Source organism: Nerophis ophidion, linkage group LG25 (assembly GCF_033978795.1).
Source record: "Nerophis ophidion isolate RoL-2023_Sa linkage group LG25, RoL_Noph_v1.0, whole genome shotgun sequence".
NCBI classification, from domain to species: Eukaryota; Metazoa; Chordata; class Actinopteri; order Syngnathiformes; family Syngnathidae; genus Nerophis; species Nerophis ophidion.
In genome coordinates, this window is record NC_084635.1 from 7,578,447 (window position 1) to 7,591,277 (window position 12,831).

Below are 12,831 nucleotides of genomic sequence, written 5' to 3' on the forward strand. Positions count from 1 at the left end.
CAAAAATGCTTTGCTCTGATTAGGGGGTACTTGAATTAAAAAAAAATGTACATCACTGAAAAAAGCTTGAGAACCACTGCTTTATGGTCCCTGGGAGTTCTAAAGGTAACAACCAAAAAAGTATCCATGTATTTTGTTATGGTTTGAAAATGAAAAATATCAAAACAGCCCCCGGGTATGGTTAAATTTTTCCGTGTGTGGCCCTCATTGGAAAAAGTTTGGACACCCCTGGATTAATTGAACAAACTAATTGATATATTACTCGATTACAAAAACAATCGATAGCTGCAGCCCTAATTAAGAAAAAATCTACAATATTTTTTTTAATTTAACCAAACTGCAGAGTTTAAAAATGTGAAATGTGATTATGTCTTAGACTTAGACAAATTTAATAGATCTACAAAGGAAATTGTTCCACACAGTAGCTTAGTTACAAAGGATGGAAAGTGTAAGGATGGAAAGGACAAAGCAGGTATAAAATAGACCAAAAATGTACCGTAGTAGCAATATAAAATATAACATATATGTAATATTTACATAATATATGTACAGTATATGATGTATACTGATATATGTTTATATCATATATATTTATACAATATATAACAATTACCATGTACAATATTACAGTAGTCAAGCCCACCTTTTTGTTCTCTCGCCACAGCGCCGGAACCTTGCCGGTCACGTTCCGATGTCTGGAGGAGAACCTGAAAATTGACAAGAGAGTAACGCGTTTCGTCCTCCCCGTGGGCGCCACCATCAACATGGACGGCACCGCGCTCTACGAGGCCGTGGCTGCCATTTTCATCGCTCAGATGAACGGCATCGAACTCGACTGGGGCCAGATTGTCACAGTCAGGTAAGGACGCAGTCATGCGAAGACGGTTTAATTATCAGAGAGGGGGATTCGTGGGATCTTAACGAGGCGTTCTTTTCAAAGAGTCGTTTAAAAGACCGGCTCATTATTAGCTGCAGTTCTTTATTTTTCTTGTTTTTTTTTTTTTATCAAAGAAACAATTACAGGTAGCATTTAAATGTACACAAATATATTGGTGGGAAATTACTCTAAAATATTGATTATATTAAATTTTTTGTTGTGTTCTTATTAACTTGAATATTTTGAAATACATCATTTAATAGCAGTTAAGTAGCGCTAAAACGAAAAAGTCCTCAAAAAGTTAAGTCTATGAAACAATTTCCAGATTTATACTTTTGTTTACTTTTTTAGCTTACTTCTCACAATCCTCTTCAGTCTTGAATAAAAAATATATCAATTATGTTATGTTTTTTAACCAATGCCAATTTGAAATGATTGTCATTTATTTTGAATCTTTTAGTCGAGACAGGTAACGTTAGAAGTGGCGCTAACGGAGCGTTGCGAGTGGTAATACGAGAGAAAGAAGGTGCGAATCTGGTAACAAACGAAGGAAGAATTAATTCCCAGGAAAAACAGCACTTTTGGCGGTGGTTTGGCTTCAAGTTTACAAGTATGCGGCAAAAGCGCTGCTACAAAAAGTAGCAGCACTGCTAATGTGTCCCCCGCTAGAGAATGAAGAGTGCTTGAAACTCCGCATGTCAACATCTTCAGTCGGTGCTGAAGCAACCATTTCCACATGTACACCGTATAAAAAAAATAGACAACAACAGGAAGATATATCGTCTGCAGGAACCTACCACATAGCGAAAGACATACACTATTTGATTTCCTATTATGCAGCCCATTTTTATTGGACAGTTATTGAAATATCTTGTGTGACATCATGCACAAAAAGTGCACCTTTATATGTTTTAAACTATTGTAGTGGCGTTCTGTACAAAGAGTAAACTTTAATTTAGTGTTGTTTTGATATGTCATGTTAGTGACATCATGCACAAAAGTGCACTTTATTTGTTTTCAACTATTGTAGTGGCGTTCTGGGCAAAAAGTACACTTTAATTTAGTGTTTTGATATGTCATCTTTGTGACATTATACACAAAAGTGCACTTTATTTGTTTTCAACTATTGTAGTGGTGTTCTGTGCAGAAGGTACACTTTAATATAGTGTTGTTTTGATATGTCATCTTTGTGACATCATGCACAAAAGTGCACTTTTTTTGTTTTCAACTATTGTAGTGGTGTTCTGTGCAGAAAGTACACTTTAATTTAGTGTTGTTTTGATATGTCATCTTTGTGACATCATGCACAAAAGTGCACTTTATTTGTTTTCAACTATTGTAGTGGTGTTCTGTGCAGAAAGTACACTTTAATTTAGTGTTGTTTTGATATGTCATGTTAGTGACATCATGCACAAAAGTGCACTTTATTTGTTTTCAACTATTGTAGTGGTGTTCTGTGCAGAAAGTACACTTTAATTTAGTGTTGTTTTGATATGTCATCTTTGTGACATCATGCACAAAAGTGCACTTTATTTGTTTTCAACTATTGTAGTGGTGTTCTGTGCAGAAAGTACACTTTAATTTAGTGTTTTGATATGTCATGTTAGTGACATCATGCACAAAAGTGCACTTTATATGTTTTAAACTATTGTAGTGGCATTCTGTACAAAAAGTACACTTTAATTTAGTGTTGTTTTGATATGTCATGTTCGTGACATCATGCACAAAAGTGCACTGTATTTGTTTTCAACTATTGTAGTGGCGTTCTGTGCAAAAAGTACACTTTAATTTAGTGTTTTGATATGTCATCTTTGTGACATTATACACAAAAGTGCACTTTATTTGTTTTCAACTATTGTAGTGGTGCTCTGTGCAGAAAGTACACTTTAATTTAGTGTTGTTTTGATATGTCATCTTTGTGACATCATGCACAAAAGTGCATTTTATTTGTTTTCAACTATTGTAGTGGCGTTCTGGGCAAAAAGTACACTTTAATTTAGTGTTTTGATATGTCATCTTTGTGACATTATACACAAAAGTGCACTTTATTTGTTTTCAACTATTGTAGTGGTGCTCTGTGCAGAAAGTACACTTTAATTTAGTGTTGTTTTGATATGTCATCTTTGTGACATTATACACAAAAGTGCACTTTATTTGTTTTCAACTATTGTAGTGGTGTTCTGTGCAGAAAGTACACTTTAATTAAGTGTTGTTTTGATATTTCATCTTTGTGACATTATACACAAAAGTGCACTTTATTTTTTTTCAACTATTGTAGTGGTGTTCTGTGCAGAAAGTACACTTTAATTTAGTGTTGTTTTGATATGTCATCTTTGTGACATCATGCACAAAAGTGCACTTTATTTGTTTTCAACTATTGTAGTGGTGTTCTGTGCAGAAAGTACACTTTAATTTAGTGTTGTTTTGATATGTCATGTTTGTGACATCATGCACAAAAGTGCACTTTATTTGTTTTCAACTATTGTAGTGGTGTTCTGTGCAGAAAGTACACTTTAATTTAGTGTTTTGATATGTCATCTTTGTGACATTATACACAAAAGTGCACTTTATTTGTTTTCAACTATTGTAGTGGTGCTCTGTGCAGAAAGTACACTTTAATTTAGTGTTGTTTTGATATGTCATCTTTGTGACATCATGCACAAAAGTGCATTTTATTTGTTTTCAACTATTGTAGTGGTGTTCTGTGCAGAAAGTACACTTTAATTTAGTGTTGTTTTGATATGTCATCTTTGTGACATCATGCACAAAAGTGCACTTTATTTGTTTTCAACTATTGTAGTGGCGTTCTGGGCAAAAAGTACACTTTAATTTAGTGTTTTGATATGTCCTCTTTGTGACATTATACACAAAAGTGCACTTTATTTGTTTTCAACTATTGTAGTGGTGTTCTGTGCAGAAAGTACACTTTAATTTAGTGTTGTTTTGATATGTCATCTTTGTGACATCATGCACAAAAGTGCACTTTATTTGTTTTCAACTATTGTAGTGGCGTTCTGTGCAGAAAGTACACTTTAATTTAGTGTTGTTTTGATATGTCATGTTAGTGACATCATGCACAAAAGTGCACTTTATTTGTTTTCAACTATTGTAGTGGTGTTCTGTGCAGAAAGTACACTTTAATTTAGTGTTGTTTTGATCAGTCATCTTTGTGACATTATACACAAAAGTGCACTTTATTTGTTTTCAACTATTGTAGTGGTGTTCTGTGCAGAAAGTACGCTTTAATTTAGTGTTGTTTTGATATGTCATGTTTGTGACATCATGCACAAAAGTGCACTTTATTTGTTTTCAACTATTGTAGTGGCGTTCTGGGCAAAAAGTACACTTTAATTTAGTGTTTTGATATGTCATCTTTGTGACATTATACACAAAAGTGCACTTTATTTGTTTTCAACTATTGTTGTGGTGTTCTGTGCAGAAAGTACACTTTAATTTAGTGTTGTTTTGATATGTCATCTTTGTGACATCATGCACAAAAGTGCACTTTATTTGTTTTCAACTATTGTAGTGGCGTTCTGGGCAAAAAGTAGACTTTAATTTAGTGTTTTGATATGTCATCTTTGTGACATTATACACAAAAGTGCACTTTATTTGTTTTCAACTATTGTAGTGGTGCTCTGTGCAGAAAGTACACTTTAATTTAGTGTTGTTTTGATATGTTATCTTTGTGACATCATGCACAAAAGTGCACTTTATTTGTTTTCAACTATTGTAGTGGTGTTCTGTGCAAAAAGTACACTTTAATTTAGTGTTTTGATATCTCATCTTTGTGACATCATGCACAAAAGTGCATTTTATTTGTTTTCAACTATTGTAGTGGTGTTCTGTGCAGAAAGTACACTTTAATTTAGTGTTGTTTTGACATGTCATCTTTGTGACATCATGCACAAAAGTGCACTTTATTTGTTTTCAACTATTGTAGTGGCGTTCTGGGCAAAAAGTACACTTTAATTTAGTGTTTTGATATGTCATCTTTGTGACATTATACACAAAAGTGCACTTTATTTGTTTTCAACTATTGTAGTGGTGCTCTGTGCAGAAAGTACACTTTAATTTAGTGTTGTTTTGATATGTCATCTTTGTGACATCATGCACAAAAGTGCATTTTATTTGTTTTCAACTATTGTAGTGGTGTTCTGTGCAGAAAGTACACTTTATAATGCTGCATAATACACAACTTTTGGTCGCTAATTAAAAAGCCTTGCCTGTACCGGAAGTAGCAGACGATGTGCGCGTGACGTCACTGGTTGTGGAGCTCCTCACATCCTCACATTTTTTACAATCATAGCCAGCAGCAGCTAGAGTGATTCGGACAGAGAAAGTGACAGTTTCCCCATTAATTTGAGCGAGGAGGAAAGATTTCTGGATGAGGAAAGTGAGAGTGAAGGACTAGAAAAAAGAAAAAAAAAAGGCGAGGACAGTGGGAGCGATTCAGATGTTATTAGACACATTTACTAGGATAATTCTGGAAAATCTCTAATCTGCTACTAGTGTTTTAGTGAGATTATATGGCTGTACCTGTACAACCTGACGGTGGGCCCCGCACCTTTCTTCAGCACCAGTCGACGGGTGGTGGCGATGCCCATTTCTACCCTTCGCAAGGGACCCTCTTCGAAACGCGATCTTTCGTAATGATCGCTGCAGAATACACAACTTTTGGTCGCTAATAAAAAAGCCTTGCCTGTACCGGAAGTAGCAGATGATGTGCGCGTGACGTCACTGGTTGTAGAGCTCCTCATATCCTCACATTGTTTACAATCATAGCCAGCAGCAGCTAGAGCGATTCGGACAGCGAAAGCAACAATTTTCCTATTAATTTGAGCGAGGATGAAAGATTTCTGGATGAGGAAAGTGAGAGTGAAGGACCACGAAAAAAAAAAGATGGTCAGTGGGAGTGATTCCGATGTTTTTAGACACATTTACTAGGATAATTCTGGAAAATCTATTATCTGCTACTAGTGTTTTAGTGAGATTATATGGCCGTACCTGTACAACCTGACGGTGGGCCCCGCACCTTTCTTCAGCACCAGTCGACGGGTGGTGGCGGTGCCCATTTCTACCCTTCGCAAGGGACCCTCTTCGTCACGGGTTGTAGAGCTCCTCACATCCTCACATTTTTTTACAATCATAGCCAGCAGCAGCTAGAGCGATTCGGACAGAGAACGCGACAATTTCCCCATTAATTTGAGTGAGGATGAAAGATTTGTGGATGAGGAAAGTGAGAGTGAAGGACTAGAAAATGAAAAAAAAAAGGCGAGGACAGCGGGAGCGATTCAGATGTTATTAGACACATTTACTAGGATAATTCTGGAAAATCCCTTATCTGCTTATTGTGTTGCTAGTGTTTTAGTGAGATTAAATAGTACCTGAAAGTCGGAAGGGGTGTTCCCACGGGTGTCTTGACGCCAGAGTCTCTGAGGGAAGTCACACAGCTGCAGTGGGAGCGATTCAGATGTTATTAGACACATTTAGTAGGATAATTCTGGAAAATCCCTTATCTGCTTATTGTGTTACTAGTATTTTAGTGAGATTATATGGAGGGGTGTGGTGACCGCCAGCGTCTCAAGTGGGAGGAGGTAATAAATAAATAAATGATAAATGGGTTGAACTTGTAGAGCGCTTTTCTACCTTCAAGGTACTCAAAGCGCTTTGACACTACTTCCACATTTACCCATTCACACAAACATTCACACACTGATGGAGGGAGCTGCCATGCAAGGCGATAATCAGCACCCATCAGGAGCAAGGGTGAAGTGTCTTGCTCAGGACACAACGGACGTGACGAGCTTGGTACTAGGTGGGGATTGAACCAGGGACCCTCGGGTTGCGCACGGCCTCTTTCCCACTGCGCCACGCCGTCCCCATAATAGTCCGCAGCAGCTGCAGGAGGATGCAAGCTCCGCTCATAACTACGGCAAGAGCCGACTTATTGCCACAATGCCGGTCGACATCTGGCCGGGAACCATGTTCGCTTGACCGCTCTGTTCCATAATAAAGCTTCACCTATTTTAAACAAGGCAGGCGCAATACACCGCTTCCCACCTACATCTTTCTTCTTTGACGTCTCCATTATTAATTGAACAAATTGCAAAAGATTCAGCAACAGAGATGTCCAGAATACTGTGTAAATTATGCGATTAAAGCAGGACACTTTGCGGGAAATTTAAAATTGCAATTTATTAAACTAAAAAAGGCCGTATTGGCATGTGTTGCAATGTTAATATTTCATCATTGATATATAAACTATCAGACTGCGTGGTCGCTAGTAGTGGGTTTCAGTAGGCCTTTAAAGCGGGTGTTTGGAAGTATCAGTTGATACCACTAGTAACCATTACATGTATTAACCTTTTTTTTTTTTTTTTTTTTTTTTTTTTTTTTTTTTCTTTTGTTACAGTATGACGGCTACCCTGGCCAGTGTGGGAGCGGCCAGTATCCCGAGCGCCGGACTGGTCACCATGCTGCTCATCCTCACAGCAGTGGGTCTGCCCACTCAGGACATCAGCCTCCTGGTGGCTGTGGATTGGCTCCTGTGAGTATTCAAAAAAAATTAAATAAAATACAGACGGTATCACACTTTGCAGGTGCCGTTATTATGCAAGTTCTTTTTTATGCCCTTTGGTAATATATTCCATCTTATTTCTAATTGTTATTGTCTAACCACGCCTACTGTTTACTTCTCCTAGCTGCTTCTTTAATGGCGTTATTTTTGTTATTTTGACTCCCAAAAGACATCATTAAAATATCTTCCAAAAAAAAAAAAAAAAGATGCTGCAAAAGTTTCCCGTACTTTTCACTTTTTTAAAAACTCACAGCCTCAAGAAGTGCACTTTTTTTTTTTTTTTTTTTCTTCAAATCAACTCATGATTTCTTTTTGGTAGCCTTACATTATCGTTTTTATATTCAATCGGGCCTCTGCAATGTCTCTCGGGCAATTCATCGCCGATGTGATCCGGCGATTTAACCTTGCCTAGAAATGATGGCGATGATCACATGATATTATAATAAATATTACGTCTGGCTTCAAACCCCAGCGTCCTGCACAGACTCCTTGAGCAAACATCATCATGGGTGCAGTCGAAACGGAAATGTAGTTGGAATGGTTGAGGGGAACTTTGATGTACCCCTCGAGGACTGGCAAAAGCCGGTCCGGTGTTCCAGGACCTGGGCAAAAACCTAATTGTGCCTGACACGTACTGGTCTATTACAAAAGCCCATCACGATCCAAAACGATATCATGACGCTGGTCTTTTTAATAGAAAATGTTTCATTAAGTGTTTTTATATTAATGCCTCCCCAGAGTCCAAAGTGTCACCGCCGTACAGTAAGTGTCTATTTTAGCTATATTAGCCTACTATCAAAATGACTTACAAAGTCTTATATAAGTCTTATGATGAAGACAACACATGGTGCAAGTGTCTATATTAGCTATATTAGCCTACTATCAAAATGACTTTAAAGTCTTATAATGAAGGCAACACATGACGTAAGTCTCTATATTAGCTGTATTAGCCTACTATCAAAATGACTTAAAAAGTCTTAAGTGTTATAATGAAGGCAACACATGATGTAAGTGTCTATATTAGGTATATTAGCCTACTATCAAAATGACTTTAAAGTCTTATATAAGTGTTATGATGAATGCAACACATGACGTGTCTATATTAGCTATATTAGCCGACTATCAAAATGACTTTAAAGTCTTATATTAGTGTTATAATGAAGGCAACACATGATGTAAGTGTCTATATTAGCTATATTAGCCTACTATCAAAATGACTTTAAAGTCTTATATAAGTCTTATAATGAAGGCAACACATGATGTAAGTGTCTATATTAGCTATATTAGCCCACTATCAAAATGACTTTAAAGTCTTATATAAGTGTTATAATGAAGGCAACACATGACGTAAGTGTCTATATTAGGTATATTAGCCTACTATCAAAATGACTTTGAAGTTTTATATAAGTGTTATAATGAAGGAAAGCCATGACATAAGTGTCTATATTAGCTATATTAGCCTACTATCAAAATGACTTAAAAAGTCTTAAGTGTTATAATGAAGGCAACACATGATGTAAGTGTCTATATTAGGTATATTAGCCTACTATCAAAATGACTTTAAAGTCTTATATAAGTGTTATGATGAATGCAACACATGACGTGTCTATATTAGCTATATTAGCCGACTATCAAAATGACTTTAAAGTCTTATATTAGTGTTATAATGAAGGCAACACATGATGTAAGTGTCTATATTAGCTATATTAGCCTACTATCAAAATGACTTTAAAGTCTTATATAAGTCTTATAATGAAGGCAACACATGATGTAAGTGTCTATATTAGCTATATTAGCCCACTATCAAAATGACTTTAAAGTCTTATATAAGTGTTATAATGAAGGCAACACATGACGTAAGTGTCTATATTAGGTATATTAGCCTACTATCAAAATGACTTTGAAGTTTTATATAAGTGTTATAATGAAGGAAAGCCATGACATAAGTGTCTATATTAGCTATATTAGCCTACTATCAAAATGACTTAAAAAGTCTTAAGTGTTATAATGAAGGCAACACATGATGTAAGTGTCTATATTAGGTATATTAGCCTACTATCAAAATGACTTTAAAGTCTTATATAAGTGTTATAATGAAGGCAACACATGACGTAAGTGTCTTTATTAGCTGTATTACCCTGCTATCAAAATTACTTAAGTCTTAAGTGTTATAATGAAGGCAACTCATGATGTGTCTATGTTAGCTATATAAGCCTACTATCAAAAGGACTTAAAAAGTATTAAGTGTTATGATGAAGGCAACACATGATGTAAGTTTCTATATTAGATATATTAGCCTACTATCAAAAGGACTTAAAAAGTCTTAAGTGTTATGATGAAGGCAACACATGACGTAAGTTTCTATATTAGATATATTAGCCTACTATCAAAAGGACTTAAAAAGTATTAAGTGTTATGATGAAGGCAACACATGATGTAAGTTTCTATATTAGATATATTAGCCTACTATCAAAAGGACTTAAAAAGTCTTAAGTGTTATGATGAAGGCAACACATGACGTAAGTGTCTATATTAGCACTCAATTAAACGTTTGGGAACTGAGGAAACTAATTGTTGAAGCTTTGAAAGTGGTATTATTTCCCATTCTTGTTTTATGTAGAGCTTCAGTCCTTCAACATCACACATATTCGAAGGGAGACAGGTCTGGACTGCAGGCGGGCCAGGAAAGTACCCTCACTCTTTTTTAACTAAGCCATGCTGTTGTAACACTTGTCTTGCTGAAATAAGCAGGGGCGTCCATGATAACGTTGCTTGGATGACAACATATGTTGTTCCAAAACCTGTATGGACATTTCAGCATTAAGGGTGCCTTCACAGATGTGTAAGTTACCCATGCCTTGGGCACTAATACACCCCCATACCATCACAGATGCTGGCTTTTGAACTTTGCGCCTATAACAATCCGGATGGTTATTTTCCTCGTTGTTCTGAGGACGCCATGTCCTCTGTTTCCAAATATAATTTGAAATGTGGACTCGTCAGACCAAAGAAAACCTTTTCACTTTGCATCAGTCCATCTTAGGTGAGCTCGGGCCCAGTTAAGTTGGGGGCGTTTCGGGATGTTGTTGATAAATACGTTTGGCTTTGCATAGTAGAGTTTTAACTTGCACTTACAGATGTAGCGACCAACTATAGTTACTGACAGTGGTTTTATGAAGTGTTCCTGAGCCCATGTGGTGATATCCTTCACACACTGATGTCGGTTTTTGATGCAGTACCGCCTGAGGGATCAAAAGTCTGTAAAATCTTCGCTTACGTGCAGTGATTTCTCCAGATTCTATGAACTTTTTGTTTATTTTACGGACAGTAGATGGTAAAATCCCTACATTCCTTGCAATAGCTCGTTGAGAAATGTTGTTCTAAAACTGTTCGACAATTTGCTCACAAAGTGGTGACCCTCGCCCCATCTTTGTTTGTGAATTACTTAGCATTTCATGGAAGCTGCTTTTATACCCAATCATGGCACCCACCTGTTCCCAATTAGCCTGCACACCTGTGGGATGTTCCACATAAGTGTTTGATGAGCATTCCTCAACTTTATCAGTATTTATGGCCACCTTTCACAACTTCTTTGTCACGTGTTGCTGGCATCAAATTCTAAAGTTAATGATTATTTGCAAAAAAAATAAAGTTCATGAGTTTCATGAGTGCTAGCTTTTTAAGGTAAATTTATCAACCGTTTACCCTCGAGTCATTTAACTTACTTAACTAACTGCTGATAGTAAATATTTGTACCATGAATTGATTAACGTGGACCCCGACTTAAACAAGTTGAAAAACTTATTTGAGTGGTCAATTGTACAGAATATGTACTGAACTGTGCAATCTACTAATACAAGTTTCAATCAATCAATCAAAACTTGGTATGTGACAGATGTTAACTGTTAACTGCTAACGTTAGCATGCTAGCAAGCTAACTTAAGCATGCTAACTTTTTCATGAATGTTTCCACTTTTTTCTCCATTTCCCCGGCCACACACCTTGCAGCCGTGTTAGTTGAAATGTGAGACAGGCTCACTGTTAGCATGCCGCCGTTAGCACAAATGCTAATTGTTAAAATTTCGATGTAAGTATGCTAAAACTCCGGGACACTCGTCACCGTCTCAAAAGTACGCCGGCTTCCGGCAACCCCCGGCCAGAGTTCCAGGGCACAGATAGCTAGCCCATCAAAATGTTCATGAAAATTTTCTAGTTCTTTCTTGTCTTCCTCCCTAAATGGACTGTTTTTACTCTTTTGAACATGCTGGGATCGATACCGTACGTGGTCGGCGACTCGTATGGAGTTGTAACCGTTAGCATGTTTATGTTAGCACGGTAGCATGCTAACATGAAAGTGCTAGCCTTTTGAGATAATTGTGAAACCGTTTACCCTAGAGTTATTTAACTTGGTATGTGACAGCTGTTAACTGTTAACTGCTAACGTTAGCATGCTAGCAAGCTAACTTTAGCATGCTAACTTTTTCATTAATTTTTCCACTTCTTTGTCCATTTCCGCAGCCACACACCTAACAGCTGTGTTACTTAAAATGGGGGACACGCTAAATTATAGCATGCCGTCGATAGCACACTTGCTAAATGTTAAAATTTTAATGTAAGTATGCTAACATTTTAGGCTAGCTCTGTAGCTCTTTTTGTACAGTTCCACCAAAAACTCCGGGACACTCGGCACCATCTTAAAAGTACGCCGGCTTCCAGGGTCCAGGGCACAGATAGCTGGCTCATCAAAATTTCCATGAAAATGTTTTAGTTCTTTCTTGTCCTCCTCCCTAAATGGACTGTTTTTACTCTTTTGGACACGCAGGGATCGATTCCATGCTTCAGTCAACGTGGTCGGCGACTCGTATGGAGTTGTAACCGTTAGCATGTTTATGCTAGCATGCTAACATGAAAGTGCTAGCTTTTTGAGATAATTGTGAAACCGTTTACCCTAGAGTCATTTAACTTGGTATGTGACAGCTGTTAACTGTTAACTGCCAACGTTAGCATGCTAGCAAGCTAACTTTAGCATGCTAACTTTTTCATGAATTTTTCCACTTCTTTGTCCATTTTCGCAGCCACACACCTAACAGCTGTGTTACTTAAAATGGGAGACACGCTAAATTATAGCATGCCGTCGATAGCACACTTGCTAAATGTTAAAATTTTAATGTAAGTATGCTAACATTTTAGGCTAGCTCTGTAGCTCTTATTGTACAGTTCCACCAAAAACTCCGGGACACCCGGCACCATCTTAAAAGTACGCCGGCTTCCAGGGTCCAGGGCACAGATAGCTGGCTCATCAAAATTTCCATGAAAATGTTTTAGTTCTTTCTTGTCCTCCTCTCTAACTGGACTGTTTTAACTCTTTTGGACA

The 12,831-nt window shown here is 37.0% G+C and overlaps 1 protein-coding gene across 2 annotated transcripts in view; it reads left to right on the forward strand.

Moving 5' to 3' along the window:
* LOC133543062 (excitatory amino acid transporter 2-like) overlaps positions 1-12,831 on the forward strand; it is a 122,607-nt gene that overhangs the window by 98,563 nt on the left and 11,213 nt on the right. For both annotated transcript variants that reach the window (XM_061887453.1, XM_061887452.1), the window contains exons 9-10: positions 665-859; positions 7,293-7,427. In XM_061887453.1, the coding sequence (XP_061743437.1) occupies positions 665-859; positions 7,293-7,427 (330 nt within the window). The remainder of the gene's footprint in view (positions 1-664; positions 860-7,292; positions 7,428-12,831) is intronic.